This window comes from Dermatophagoides pteronyssinus, unplaced genomic scaffold, assembly GCF_027571235.1.
Source record: "Dermatophagoides pteronyssinus isolate colony J.1.1.1.1 unplaced genomic scaffold, Derpt_VIB-CSIC_2022.12 sq0007, whole genome shotgun sequence".
NCBI classification, from domain to species: Eukaryota; Metazoa; Arthropoda; class Arachnida; order Sarcoptiformes; family Pyroglyphidae; genus Dermatophagoides; species Dermatophagoides pteronyssinus.
This window is the reverse complement of record NW_027461531.1, coordinates 1,427,936-1,442,653: the sequence shown is the minus strand read 5'-3', so window position 1 is coordinate 1,442,653 and position 14,718 is coordinate 1,427,936. Positions and strand designations below refer to the sequence as shown.

General features: G+C 27.9%; 2 protein-coding genes across 5 annotated transcripts in view; one reads left to right on the top strand and one right to left on the bottom strand.

The window, feature by feature from the left end:
- sick (sickie) overlaps nt 1-13,302 on the bottom strand; it is a 40,847-nt gene extending 27,545 nt beyond the window's left edge. For 2 of the 4 annotated variants that reach the window (XM_027342953.2, XM_075820521.1), the window contains exons 1-3: nt 12,968-13,302; nt 5,303-5,531; nt 4,050-4,162 (exon numbers count right to left, since the gene is read on the bottom strand). In XM_027342953.2, the coding sequence (XP_027198754.2) occupies nt 4,050-4,162; nt 5,303-5,531; nt 12,968-13,225 (600 nt within the window). In that variant the 5' untranslated portion in view covers nt 13,226-13,302. Of the gene's footprint in view, nt 1-4,049; nt 4,163-5,302; nt 5,532-5,638; nt 5,832-12,967 lie in introns of those variants that run through there. The other 2 variants (XM_075820523.1, XM_075820522.1) reach the window with 2 other exon arrangements.
- On the top strand, nt 8,380-11,417 carry LOC113792993 (uncharacterized). Its single transcript, XM_027342956.2, has 4 exons — nt 8,380-9,320; nt 9,414-9,653; nt 9,770-9,846; nt 9,914-11,417. The coding sequence occupies exons 1-4, from the start codon at nt 9,248-9,250 to the stop codon at nt 11,210-11,212; spliced, it is 1,689 nt and encodes a 562-aa protein (XP_027198757.2). The 5' UTR covers nt 8,380-9,247; the 3' UTR covers nt 11,213-11,417.
- Nucleotides 13,303-14,718: the final 1,416 nt, after the last annotated feature.

The window sequence follows — 14,718 nt, the reverse complement described above, 5'->3', positions numbered from 1 at the left end:
TCAATATGAGATCATTATCGTATCCGTCTAATTCCATCAAGCACATTTTATTCACAATATAAAAGTAATCATTAAAATCCAATAAGATATTGTGGTTGAGATAAGTGATCAAGAATCGTATTATGATTCTCAAATTTTTGTTTTTAAATTGATAAATATTTTATTAAAAATCGACTAAATGATTTCTTTTGTTTTTTTTCTAATTTACCTGAACAAAATAATAATTCAATATTTTCCTTATTCATTTCTATTCAATTGAAAACAACAAAATTGAGGAAAAATAAACTTCTTTTTTTGTTTTTATTTTTAATAGCATCATGAGATGATAAATACAAATACCAGAAAAAAAACTTGTGCAAACAATGTGATGAAGAGGAAAAAAATGATTCCAATAAATATAAATTGGATTATGTTTTTTTTTCTCCAATGGTTGGAGGGAGAAAATGAAAACTTTTCGAGTATATAAGGTGAAACAAAAAATAAAAATAAAATAAAATGTTTCGTCAAAAGAATGAAATGAATATGAATTGAAGAGGAAATAAAGACATATTTTTTTTGTCAACGATTGCATCTTGTATAATTATTACATCCAGCTAGACATTGTGGTCTATAGTTTTTAATTGCCTTTATGTTACCATGATGATCATTATCATCATGATGATGATGTGGATAACCATATAGTGATAGTTAACAATAAACAAAATAACAGATTTTTAGGAACAATTTCATTACAAATAAGTAAACTTAAATTCATTTCAAATGAATGAATATAATGTGAAATAGAAAAAGAATCTTGATATTACGTTATGCACAATTTTTTTTGTTGTATTATGTATCACTTGAATTCACTCAAATTCATGAAAATGATATACAATAATAACAACAACAACAATGATAATGATGATGATACAATAAAGATGAAAAACAAAAACAAAAAATCTATTACAATCCAAAGATATAGAACATAATCGAGAATTCAACTGGAATTGATGTTGATGATGATGATGATAATGATAATAGTATGAAAAGAATACAACCGAATCGTCATACAACAATTATTCGGTCGAGTAGTTTTCACAACCACTCACTCATCATTATTATAATACATTCAAAACACATAAAGGCCGGTTATCTTACTTTTACTATTTTGGTTTTTTTTCCTATTTCAAATATACAACAACAATTCCGGGAGCCACAAATATGTTAACTATAAAACGGATATTATATAATAACAATGACAATGTTACAATGGAAGAATGAATGAAAAAAAAGAAAAAAATCAAATTCAACCAACTGTCCGATTTCAATAGGAAAAGAATTGAAATTTTTTTTCAGAAAGAAATAAAATTATAAAATGAAAATTTCAAGATTTCGTTTTCATCCGGTAATGTTCCGGAACTAAATCATTTTCACTATTCTCATAATTATCATATGCAAATGAATTGTAATAGAAAAAAAGACTCAGGTGGTTATGTAATTTTCTTTCGAAAATAGAAAATCGTCGATATACATAGAAAAATTGCTGATTACAATCAACCCTTGTTTGCCCTAAAGGGCTTAACCATCGGTTGATTAGATTCGAAAAAAACATTCCACAATAAATTCAAAGCGAATACCTACATCATATATAAAGCGGTAATAATTTGTTGTTCAAAATGAAATGAAAAATTAATGTTGTCATCGTTGAATTATCTCATCGATCACTTTGTCGGTTCAATAACCAACTACAACAGTAACAACAAATTTTTGCCGGTAATCAACTATTGGCCTACATATAGCTAAAAATAATGGTGAACAAAGATAAAAAAAGCCAAGAAGCTGTCAAGATGTTTTTCTTAATTTAAACGAAAATTTCGCAGAAAAAAATCACATGTAAGAAATGTTTTAAATGATACAGATGTGAAAAAGTAAAGCAAAGAAAAAAAATAATTCTCTGTCATTCTTAAAACTCAAAATGTAGATAATATACACAGACACAGAAAAAATTCTGCAAGAATCGAATATTAAAACTGTAGTACAGTATGCCTGGCTATTTTTTCCTTTAATGTTTATAAATAACGGGAATGGCAAAGAGAGAGAGAGAGAGAGAGAGGAAGAGAAAAAAATTTAGGACCAAACCATACCAATGGAAATTGATGTTTGCCTTGGTGAACATTCACATTACCTCCATGTGATGTGTATATTTTTAATGTGAGTCATCATCCTATGAATGAATCATTCACAAACACACACACACATGTACTTCTTGTACATAGTGATAGAGAATCTGATTCTAAACTTTCATATTCATTCACAAAGAGAGAGAGAAAAAAAAAGATTGAAAAGTAAAGACATGAAATAGAATTCGAACAAACAACTATCCTGGGATGCTATTCCAAGCAATACACAAACACAACAGCGGATACACACACATACAATAACGCCCAGAATCCGGCGCCTACATAATAATCGATGTACCATGTGTGTGTGTGTGTGTGTAAAGAATAAAATTGAATCATCATCATCATTTTCCATTCGTTAGTCTTTATTATTACCTTAACAATTCATTGGGAATATTAAAAAAAAAACTTGGTAAACTAAATATATATCAAAAGAAAAAATTCTGGCGACATTTGGCTTATAATCATCATCATCATCTTTCTCATATTGGTTACTTAGATTTCAATAAATTTCATCCAAAATGACAATGCTTGTTATAATAATGATAGCAATGATGTCATTCGATTTATTTCATTCATTTATTTGTCAAATAATAATAATTGAAACAAAATGAAACGATCTTCGTTCGACTACAACCAAAAAAAAAAAAAACAACAGTAATAATGAGAATAAAACAAATAATTTGTCATATTTTTTGAACCGACAAAATTGATGAAAAAAAAATGTATTCACATGATTGAATTTGATTGAAAAACAATATATCAAACATGCTAATCTAAGAAAGAAATCTTGTGTCGAAAAATTATTCCCATCATTAGAAAAATTACTTATTTTTTTTAATTATTTTGGATTTTAGAAGACCAAAAACAAAAAATTGTCCCGATTCTTGTTCAAGATTCGAAATAAAATTATGTAATTTCTGTGAAAAACAAGCCTAAAGGAATGTTTTTTTTTCTTCTCGCATTAATTAACCATATTATCATCATCATTATTATTGATTTCGAAAAAGTAAAAAATAAAATTCTGACAAGCTAAAAAGTCATTAACATCGTTTCCTATTTTGCTTTGTAACCGAATAAATGAAATAGTAGAACCAGAAAATGATGAACAAAAGCAATGAATTCAATTCATTCAAAATAATAATTACATATAACGATTATAAACGTATACACACGGATACTGTTTTCAAAAAAAATCGAGTAGGTATGACTAAGCATCAATGTTGTTGAACGTTTTTTATATTTTCCTTTTTTTTTCTTTCATTGCTTGGTGTTCCATCAGAATGAAACCAGCATGTGTATTTGTGTGCGTGCTATAGGCGCGCGCTAAACCAATTCAAAAATCCAATTCTATTCACATGAACACACACAACAATAATGACAATGATCGAATTTATTCGGACCCATATAAAAGTGTGAATCAATGTATGTGTGAGTCATCTAAAAGTATTGATGGAATTTTGTTTTTTTCCTCCTATTTGATAATATAAAAGTGAAAAAAATAGAATTACATAACATCAATACAATATTGTTCCAAATAGCTGTCCGTTGAATTTATTAAGAAAATCCAGAAAAATTTTAACAAAATTAGAATTTTATTAATAATAATCATCATCAAAATGAGTCACCGGGATATATTCAAATTTGATGATGATGATGATGTGAATGATGGTGATTATTATGGTCGGATTTTTTCATTTTTCATCATCAGTCAAAACGAATCGCTTTGTAAGCCTCAAAATCCATCAAAGAAAGAAAACAGAAACAAAAATCTGAACACATAATGAAGGTTCGCGCATGAATAAGAAAGAAAAAAAAGAGAAATCCATGCTAAGATCCAGGAGATCATAGGACTTTTTCTATCACATCGACATTAATATCAAGACTTACCATTTGATTCACATTTTTTGGCATCAACGTAATTGACGATGTTGATGTTTGATGATTGTTATAAGCTTCTCCAGTTGTATGATGAACATTTTTTGTTAATAATGTTGAATCAGCTAAATTTATTAGAATTATGATGATGTATAGAAAAGGAATGATAAGAGGAAAAAAAAGAATTAATAAATCGTTTACCGTGATCAAGAATTAAATATTAGAAAAAAGATGAGTGAATATATTCTTTGCCAAGGATGTTTATGAATGATTTTTTTTAATGTAAGGATGAGTGTTTGAATAGAATCAAGAATCATTATCAAAGATAGATGAATACAAAACACAATTCAAATAAACAAACGAGAAAATGATCAATCAAATTTTTGAAAAAAAACATACAAAAATCTGTGTATGTTTGGAATTTTGCCGGCATCGGCAATAAATATCGACGGTAGAATCGATTCAATTTAAGATGAATCGATTTTTGATTCAATTTTGATTTATTCATAATAATAATTTTCTATATTGATCATAATTATTGTTTTGTTTGTTTGTTTTTTTTCAACATTTTTCACATTCATTGATGATGAATTGCATCAAAATAATCAAATATAATGATTCGATACGAACAATCAATCAATCAATCGATTGAATTCTTTTATTATTATTGAACACAATCGAATTTAATTTAATATATTCTTTTCTTGAAAAAAGATGAATCGGTAAATGACCTAAACAACAATCGAAGCAACGAAAATATGATTCAAGATGGACAATGCATTATCATCATCTTCTTCACTAAAGTAATTTCGAATCTATCATTAATGTTATATGACCGTACACCATTAGTTATCATCATCATCATTATTATTATTAGTATTGAATTTTTTTTTCTACTAACAACACAAGATCTTTAGCAAAAAAATGATTTTTTCGAATGATGAAATATTGTTGTATAATATCATTTTTCAGCTACTTTTGCTTTTCAAAAAAATTTCCATAATAATGATGATGATGATAATAATAATCTTGAATTTCAACATCATTGATAAGGAAATTCTTTGGGTACATTCAAGTCATATATTTTTTCAAAAAAATGGGTTTTTCTTGCCATAATTTTTTGTTTTCTTGACAATATTGTAAAATAGAATCAAATTCTGTTGCGTTTATTCATATAATTATCAATTTTTATTATTTTTTCTACTGGATATAAAATGAATATAACAAAACAGTAGAAAATCATAAATGGAAACAATTATACTTACTAACTGATTCGACTAGATGTATGAGTAAAACACCATCATGTAAATCATTGATTAATGATGTGATCAATGGACGATTATTCCAATTATTATATAATTTTGATGATGATGATGATGCAGCTGCCGGAATTTTTGATGATTGTTCGGTAGATGATAATTGGTTTTGTTGTTGATGATGATCCAATTCATAGTAACGTTTTTTAAGATAATGATTAGCCCAATCAGTATAAATCTGTTCATGGAAATATTGAAAAAAAAACAAAAATTAGATGAATAAATTTTTTTTTGTTGTTGAAAATGTTGAATAATAAAATAACCCAAATCAATCAATCATCACACCTTGATGATTGTTTGTTTTTGTTTCTGTATCATTTCATTGATGTTTGTCGAAGAATTCATCTGGCTGTTGTGACAATTTTCATCCATTTTTCAACATTACCCGATGATCGATTTGTTGAGGAAAATCTTCTCATTCCATTAAACATTCGATTTCGATTGATAAGAATTTATTTTTCATTTATCTTAAAAAAAAAATTCTTTTCAAGTTGAAAATTCAATAAATTTTTTCATCTTTTCTTTTTGATTATAGCTGATATTATTAATAACAACCACAATGACAGCGATAAATGTCATCATATTTTCAATAATAACATCTATCATTATTTCAAGAATGGTTCTTTTCTTTGATAAAGTTGTGAATTTTTTTCATTTCTTCATTGAAATTGTTCACAATATTTTTTGGGTTGAATGATGAAAATTTCTTGTTTCTGGACTTGAATGAATGTAAAATTCAATGAATTGTTTAACGGCTTGAAGTATTCTTTTGTTTTGTTTGGATAATAATAAATCTCAAATCCAATTGTTTATCATATGAAATGAAGTTTAAATTTTGTATTAGTCAATCATTTAGTTTGCCGCAGCAAACATCATCATCCTCATCATCATCACATACACACAAATGTTCGAGCATCAAAAAGAAAATCATCGATGATAAAGACATAAACAAAAAAATATTAGTGAAATAAACAAAACTACACGATCAATAGTGACCAAAAAAAATCGATCCGAATTTAATCTTTTTTGTATTGGCGGTTCGCGATTCGCACTGAAATACAATGAATATTCTTTTTCTTATTTTTAGAGGAGTGTAAAAAAAAAATTTCGAAATAATCCAGATATCGGACAGAATGTTTTTGTTAATATTATTATTCTACTTCGCTGTTGGTGTTGTTGGTCGTTCTATATTAGACGATTCTTTTAATAATTATTATCATCATTTTGATTTTGTTCTTTGAAAAAAGACAACAACAAAATTTTTTTCTGGTGATAATAATGATGACTCCTACGACGAATTTTTTTTCGATTTTGCATCATCAAAAGCCACTTCTTCATCACCATCGTTCACCCGAAATATGGGAAACCGCCGCCCAGTAGCCAGTAAAATAATAAATAAAAGAAGCCTCATCACAACAACAACAACAACAAAAACCGAACATATAATATTTATGACGAAAGATTCATGATGATATCTACTATTTGTACTATGGTAAGGTTCGTAGTTTGTTTTTATCATTTTAAGAAGAAACAAAATTGTGCAGAATAACGACATAAGTACCATGTCTTCATTCATCTTATTCAATCGTCGTCGATGATGCTATAGTGGTGGATAAAAAAAAGAATTCTTCTTCATTTATATAAATAGAACAACAAATGATAATAATAATGCCGTAAAATTTCATGGCGGTGACAATTTTTAAACATTGAATGACTTTACAGTGTAAGTATTCGATTCTAAAGTCGTAATGATTGTTTCTCTTCATTAAAGATTCTATTGTTAGTTATTCTTTAATATTCTTTCTAACTTTTGTTATATTAAAAATATCAGTAGGAAGGAAAAGAAAATTTTACATATCAACTAATCTATATGAATGAATGAATGAAAAGCTTCTGTTGTTATGATAAATATTTGAATGATGCAATTTTTTCCGATAAATTCTGACCTAGTTTAAATGTGCGTGTGTGTGTGGGTGGTTGTAAAACATCGATGCCTGTGAATGACAAATCAAATTCCATTCATGAATTATGATCAGAAAGAATACAGTAGTAAACAAAAAAAACAAAACAATGGTTACAATCATTATCAACACCATAACGATTTTATGGAAACGGAAAACTTGTGCAACTAAACAGCAACAGCATCAAAGTTCGTGAAGTGTTGAAAGGTCAAGAATAAATGTATATAACACATATTGAATACTATAGTCATCTATTTTTAGATTCATTACAAGTTCATCGTTCTTGTGATCAAACATTTTTATTTATTTATTTATTTTTTTTCTTTTTCTGATTCTACTATCCGATATTATTATCATTGGCGGAAGAACAATTCTTCAAAACAACATTTAATGTTCATGTTGGCAATAATCGATCGGTTGATTAAAAAAGCAAAAACGGAAACTCTTCCGCTATTTTATTTTTTAAATCTTCATTTTGATAGTTTATAGAATTGAATCCAAAAAAATGTAATGTTTTTGTGTAATAAATTACTATTATCATCATCATCATATAATTTTAAAATGTTTTTTTCCTCGTTCCTTTCATTAACAATAGATTAAGTTGTTCAGTTGTTTAGATTGTTCATCAATTAGTAAGAACAAAGTCCAATAGTAGTAATCATTATTACCCATTGAATATATACACACCAATATCAATGAAAGATGTTAATGAACTTTTCAACACATAATATATAAAATCCAATACAAAAAAAAAAAAAAAAACATTGACATGCACAATAAATATTGTCAATAACTAATCCAAGAAGAAGAAGAAGAAAAACAAAATAACAAATATTTAGAATCCAGACTTATATGTGTGTTTGAATGTGTGTGAAAATAGTTTGTGACTATTAAATAATACTGTGATTCTTTATTCTTGCCTTATTGATATCAGTAAACTATCTAGAATCGAATAATTTATGTATTTTATGTAATGAAAACATTGTTGCTTATTTTATTACAAATATCTTTCGAATAGATACTCAATGGATTGAAAACAATATAATATCAATGAAAATTTCTGATGCCATTAACATCTGTTGTTGAATAAAGCGAAATAAAAAACATTCTTGAATAATTCGTTTTGATGAAGCGAAAACAACAACAAAAAAGCAGAATATTGTAATATAATGAAATAGTCAATGGGAGCAATAGCCGATGAATACAAAAATTTTCAATTGATTTTAAAATGAATTGAAACGAATATATCATCAACATTCGACAATCAATTGTATTCGCAAACATCTTTCGACTCTTTTTTTGTTTTGTTTCTTTCTCTTTTTCTATGCAAAATAGTAATTTTTTTCTCTGGCTTTCAACAGATACCTGCTAGCAAAAAAATCAAGTTACGGCGGTCATGCATATTCAAATGCGGACAATCATTAAATCAAACAGGTTGTTAGCTTGTAAACTTGACATTCATCGACGGTAGCTGAACGATGATATAGTTGAATATTATGATGGTTGGGGTCCATCACATCATTTGACATTCAACGATGAACATTGACTGTGATCATCACCCATTCATTTGCAATCATTTCCTTATTTTGATCAAATAGGAACGTCATTCATTCATTCTTCTCTATTTTATCATCACCAATAATTATTTTAACTGTCATCCATAAAATTTAAAATTTGTCAAACTGAACATCGGAGATGATGACCACCGATACGATGATCATAATGTTGATGATGATGATTAAAATGAGCAAATCCAACAATTAAAAATCTGATCATCATTTAATCTTGAAAAATATTTTTTTCCAATTTCTGGATTTTTATTCCAAAAAAAACAACTTGATCTTCAAGATCTTGAACGAAAAAACTAGTCATCATCATCAACGAAAAAAATTTCGACACCTGTACTAAATTTGAATTGGTTTTTATAATAATCATGAAGGTAATTTCATATTGTATAATCGGATTATCATTGATTCTCATGCAAATCGAAACATCAAGAATTCGTGGTAAGTTTTTCTATCAGCAACCCATGAAAATTTTTATGTTATTTTTATTATTATTATCATCATAACAATTAAAATAAATACTCAATATTAAAGTTCGTCAAGGTCGTCGACAATGGTGTCGTGGTTCACGTAGACTAGAACATCTTCGTGGTCGTTGTATACCACATTATGAATGTGTACATAATCGTGGTATATCGATTGGACATTGTTTCAATAATCTCGTAGTGGTTGCTAGTTGCTGTATGTTGCCCGATTCACAAGATGATATACTAAATTTTCATCGACAAAAATTTTTCAATTTCAAAATCAATTCTGAACATCAAAATATTAACGGTAGTTTGTTTGCAATAATAATAATGTTTGTTTAGGATTCTTAATTTTTTTGATTTAATTTATTTTTTTTGTTTTTTGTTTTGATTATGATCAAAATTCGAACGTTGACCAAGCAGAAATACAAAGTAAACATATCTCAACTGTCGATTCAGATCATGGCAATGCTCAAGGCAATCCACATTCGATAGGAAATGTATGTTTTGCCTTTTTCATTTGTGATTCTATACTGAGAAATTTAATTATTTAATTTTTTCAACCAGAAAACTGTTTCAACAAATAATTTACTACCATCTACTATATCTACCGAACAGATCAATTCGATCAAAAACCAAACAGCCATCATTTGTATGACAACCGAAAATTATGCTGACTATATGGGTGGTGATGTTGATGAAAACGTTCAAAATCCAATTAATTCGACTACAACAGCTATGACAGCAACAATTTCATTGGATCTGGATTCGACTTTCAATTCAATTACGAATAATAACAACAATTGGTCAAGTTCATTGCCGACAACTAAATCGATGGAAGAATCCATCATTAAATCATCCCAAACAAATACACATTCAACACTACTACCAATTGAAATCAATCAAAATGAATTCTATGAAATCATATTGAATCGAACCACAACAACAAAAGGAACAATCGATAATAATTATCCATCCAATCCTAATCAAAATGTATTTATCGAAGATATTCCATTACATTCTTCGGTAGTATCGCCGACACCTACAGCAAGTTTTACAAGTACAACTACCAGATCTTTTTCGTCACCAAAATTATGCGGTGTTCGACCGTTAAGACCAACTGGACGTGTAGTAGGTGGCCGTAATGCACAATTCGGTGAATGGCCATGGCAGGTTTTGATTAAGGAAAAATCTTGGTTAGGATTTTTTACCAAATCAAAATGTGGTGGTGTATTAATCGATTATAAATGGATTCTTACGGCTGCACATTGCCAACCAGGTATGATGGGATCATTGATTGTTATGTTAGGTCAACATGAACTTCATGGTACTTCAAGACAACTTCGACCGGTTGTGAAAACCGTACGACGAATGATTGTACATCGTGATTTTGATCCGGATACATTTGATAATGATATTGCTTTATTGGAATTGGATACACCATTTGAAATGCAACCGCATATTGTACCAATATGCATGCCAAATAAAGATGAAGATTATGTAGGTCAATTTGCTTATGTCGCCGGATGGGGAAAATTAAGCTATGGTGGTACGATACCAAGTGTATTACAAACAGTAAGATTACCGATCATTGATAATAGCTTATGTCAGACGATGTTTGCCGATGCTGGACATTATAAATACATTCGACATAGCTTTCTTTGTGCCGGTTATACACAAGGTGGCCGTGATACATGTGAAGGTGATAGTGGTGGACCATTAATGATGAAACGTGATGATGTTTGGACATTAATCGGTACCGTATCACATGGTATAAAATGTGCTGAACCAAATTTACCTGGTGTATACATGAAAACATGGTCATATCTTCCTTGGATAAGTGGTATCATTGAACGAACATTATGAAACAAAAAGATGAAAATAAGCATTTAATAATCGAAACATCATTTCTATTTATAATTCCATTAGTTTTAAATATTATTTAAATAATTCATACATTTTTCAATTCTCAAATTTTTTTTAAATTTTTGTATAAACTTGAAAACCAGATCAAAAGAATCTCATGTGATATTTACCGAATAGTAATAATAAGATAATATAAAATTTATAATGTCGTTTTCTTTTGAAAAAAAAACATAATAACAATGTTAAAAAAATGTCATTTTTTCAACAATTTCCGGATTTCATCCATTTCACATCATATGTGTTTGAATGTGTTTTTTTTCTAAATGATAAATAATTGACAACAAAACAACAATGTCAGATATCAGAATTACGACAGGTTAAGTTTTTTTTTCTTCATCGAAGTTGTTGTTGTTGTCAATGAGAGATGTGTATCGTATCTTCTAGTTTTTTTTCTTTTTGATAGACTTAATTAAATTTAATGATGGTAACTATATTTACTATTTTTTTCAAAATGAAAAGGTTATAGTCATAAAATATTCAACATTACAATAGGCACAATGATCCTATTGATGGTTAATTATTCATTTTTTTCTTTTCAATACTTTTCCAATTGGATACTTTTCGTTGAATTGACATTACAGATACAACTTTTTTTTCATATAGCTCAGCATTTTATTATTAGTTATTATTATTGTTGTGAAAAATCATTGAAACAAACAAACAAAAAACGATTCCGATTGAATAGATTTTTTTGAAAAAAAACTTTGATTTTTCAATAGCTACCGGAACAAATAAATGATACTCTTTTTCAAAAAATTTTTAATACACTAATGTTTTTTCGAAATAGAAATAACACAAGAAAAGAATTTTAAGATTTAAAAAAAAATTTGATGACATTTTGTTTTTTGAATTGAATGAATTTACTTTGATCATAATTGTTCATCGACCATTTGACCGGAATAAAAAGAATGAGAAAAGAATCAATTGATGAAGATAAATCATTGAAAATTAAAGTTTGTTTGATTTTTTTTGCAAACCTAAAAATAAGAATAGTGAAAACAAAAATTGCTCTTCGAACAAAAATCATCACGAATTAATCGAGAATAGAAAAATATATTTAATCGATTACCAATCGATTTAGAATGAATGTATGTTATGCAATATCTTACAATACATTTTAATTGTGACAAATGTTCATATTCCCGTACAACAATTGAGTGAATAAGTGAGTAAAGAAAGTATAAAAAAAAAGTAAAAAGTTTTGCAAACATTTATGAGAATTGGACAACAACAACAACACAAATGTTATAAAAAGCAAAAATGTTTAAAATTTGAGCTCAACGAGAAAAAAAAGAAACGAATTCAAACAAATGATTTTGCTTTCAATTCTTATTAGGTTTTTCATCTGCAGTTACGATTTTTCTTATGATGTCATTATCATAATGTTTAGAAAGAGATAAAAAAAATTCCCAAATGGAATGGAAAATTGGATGAAAGAAAAAAATCAATTAATTCCACCCATACACACACCCTTTGGACAAAAAGTGTCAAATAAAAATTTCCAAAATGCTGATTTTACTTTTTCTTAATTTTTATTTTCTTTGTTTAGCATCAAACATCAAATGTCGAATACATCATTATCAACTGAAAACAATAATTTTTAATTTGCATTTAAATGAATGTGTATGTCTTTTGTTATATTTGTGATGAAAACCGAAAATTAAATCAATGAAAAAAAATATCCGATTTTCTTACTTGAAGTTGTTTACGTAGGATTATCCGTGATGATAAAAATTTTGACCATTGTTCTTTTGTATAATAATCAATGATTGTTGTTGTCGTTGATATTGGATTGTTTGATAATGAAAATTCTAAATTGATTGGTGATAATGATGATGATAAAGGTGTGGTTAAAGATTGTGTTGGTGATTTCGATGATGATACGGTATTGGTAGTTGTGACGGCTATCGTCGGTTGTTGAACTAAACATACATTCTGGGACATGGCCACCATTTAGATTATGTTTAATATTTTGGAATAACAGGAATTTTGTTTTCATCCATACATAATGATTAATGGTCATTTATTTGGTCTGGAATATACAGGTATGATCATTTTAGCTAATAGAATATATTCAATTGTCAAAAGATATTTAAACATTTATCTTCATTTACAAATGAATATTATCACTATAGCAAATCGATTTTATGATAAAAACAACAACATTTTTTTTGCAACAATATTTTATATCACAAACGAACACACACATTGCACATTCCATAAACGTTCTGTACAGACCGGTGTTTGAATTTCGACTGAATTCTGTAACGGCTATTCAGCCACTGTTTCGGCGTCATTCACACATCTTACACACACACGCACAAGCACATCCGATCCAGATAAAAAGATTGAATGAATTTCACGGATTTATGCGCATGGTAATATGATGCATAAATATGATTCCGAATTTGTTTGGCGCGATTATTTTCGTATTTTCGTGTGTGTGTGTGGAAAAAACCAAATGATCACACATACAACAACTGTCCATTGTAAAAAAAAAATTTACTTCATTTTTTATTTTTATATCGTTAGAGCTATTGGATTCCACAATGATTAGAAATAAAAATCAGACAATGTGAAAAACTCGAATGATTTTTCCAATTTTGATGATAAAATGAAAAAGTAATTGCTCCAATTTTCTTATAAATCGAATCGAAGGTTTTTTTGTTGTTGATTATTTTGTCAATTCGTTTTGCCATTCAGTGAAGAATAAGTTTAAAATTCATTTATTTATTTGATTTTGTTTTTTTTTGGTAATAAACAAAAATTTGTTTTTGAAAAAACTACTTTGAATAGTTACTTGTGAAAACTTTATGGCTTCTAAATGTGGCTATATATACAATGAAAATAATAATGTTTGATGATTTTTTTTAATCGTATAACTTGAGATTCGTTGCGGAGATAGAAAAAAATTACGTTGCCAGGTTTTTTTTAATCTAATGGCTAAAGGTCACGCAAACAAGAATTCCGGTCAAAAGACAGATTTTATTTCATTCACTTTTACATTGTCAACAAACAAACTTTTTTCCCTAAGATTTCCGGGATTACCTGCTCAATTGTATATTTAAGTAATGATTGAATCAAATATGCTCAAACTCCAATTTGTGATTTACCGTGTCGTGAATCTTTTGATCATCCATTTTTTCGATCATTTCATTCTTTATTCCAAATAATCAGAACAGTACCGCCATCTGGATGTTCGATTTTTTCTGAATAAATGTAAATAATCGATTGTAAACAACTATCGATATAATGTTGTTACACTTTTGTTCTGGCAAAGGTTATGTTGATTTCGATTCACGGAAAAATTTTATTTGGAGATTTCTAATCTGTCATTTATCGATATTGAGCTGGTATTATATTGTCTTACAAAATCTGATTAATCTCGAAAATTTTTTAAATTTTACAGGGACAATGATTTTTCTAAAGCTCCGATTTCAGCAACT

Excerpts from the sequence above, each read along its gene's own strand:
- LOC113792993 (XM_027342956.2), top strand. The coding sequence starts at position 9,248 with ATGAAGGTAATTTCATATTGTATAATCGGATTATCATTGATTCTCATG. Across the intron at positions 9,654-9,769 it reads TGAACATCAAAATATTAACG|AAATACAAAGTAAACATATC; the intron begins GTAGTTTGTTTG and ends TTGACCAAGCAG. Across the intron at positions 9,847-9,913 it reads ATCCACATTCGATAGGAAAT|AAAACTGTTTCAACAAATAA; the intron begins GTATGTTTTGCC and ends TTTTTCAACCAG.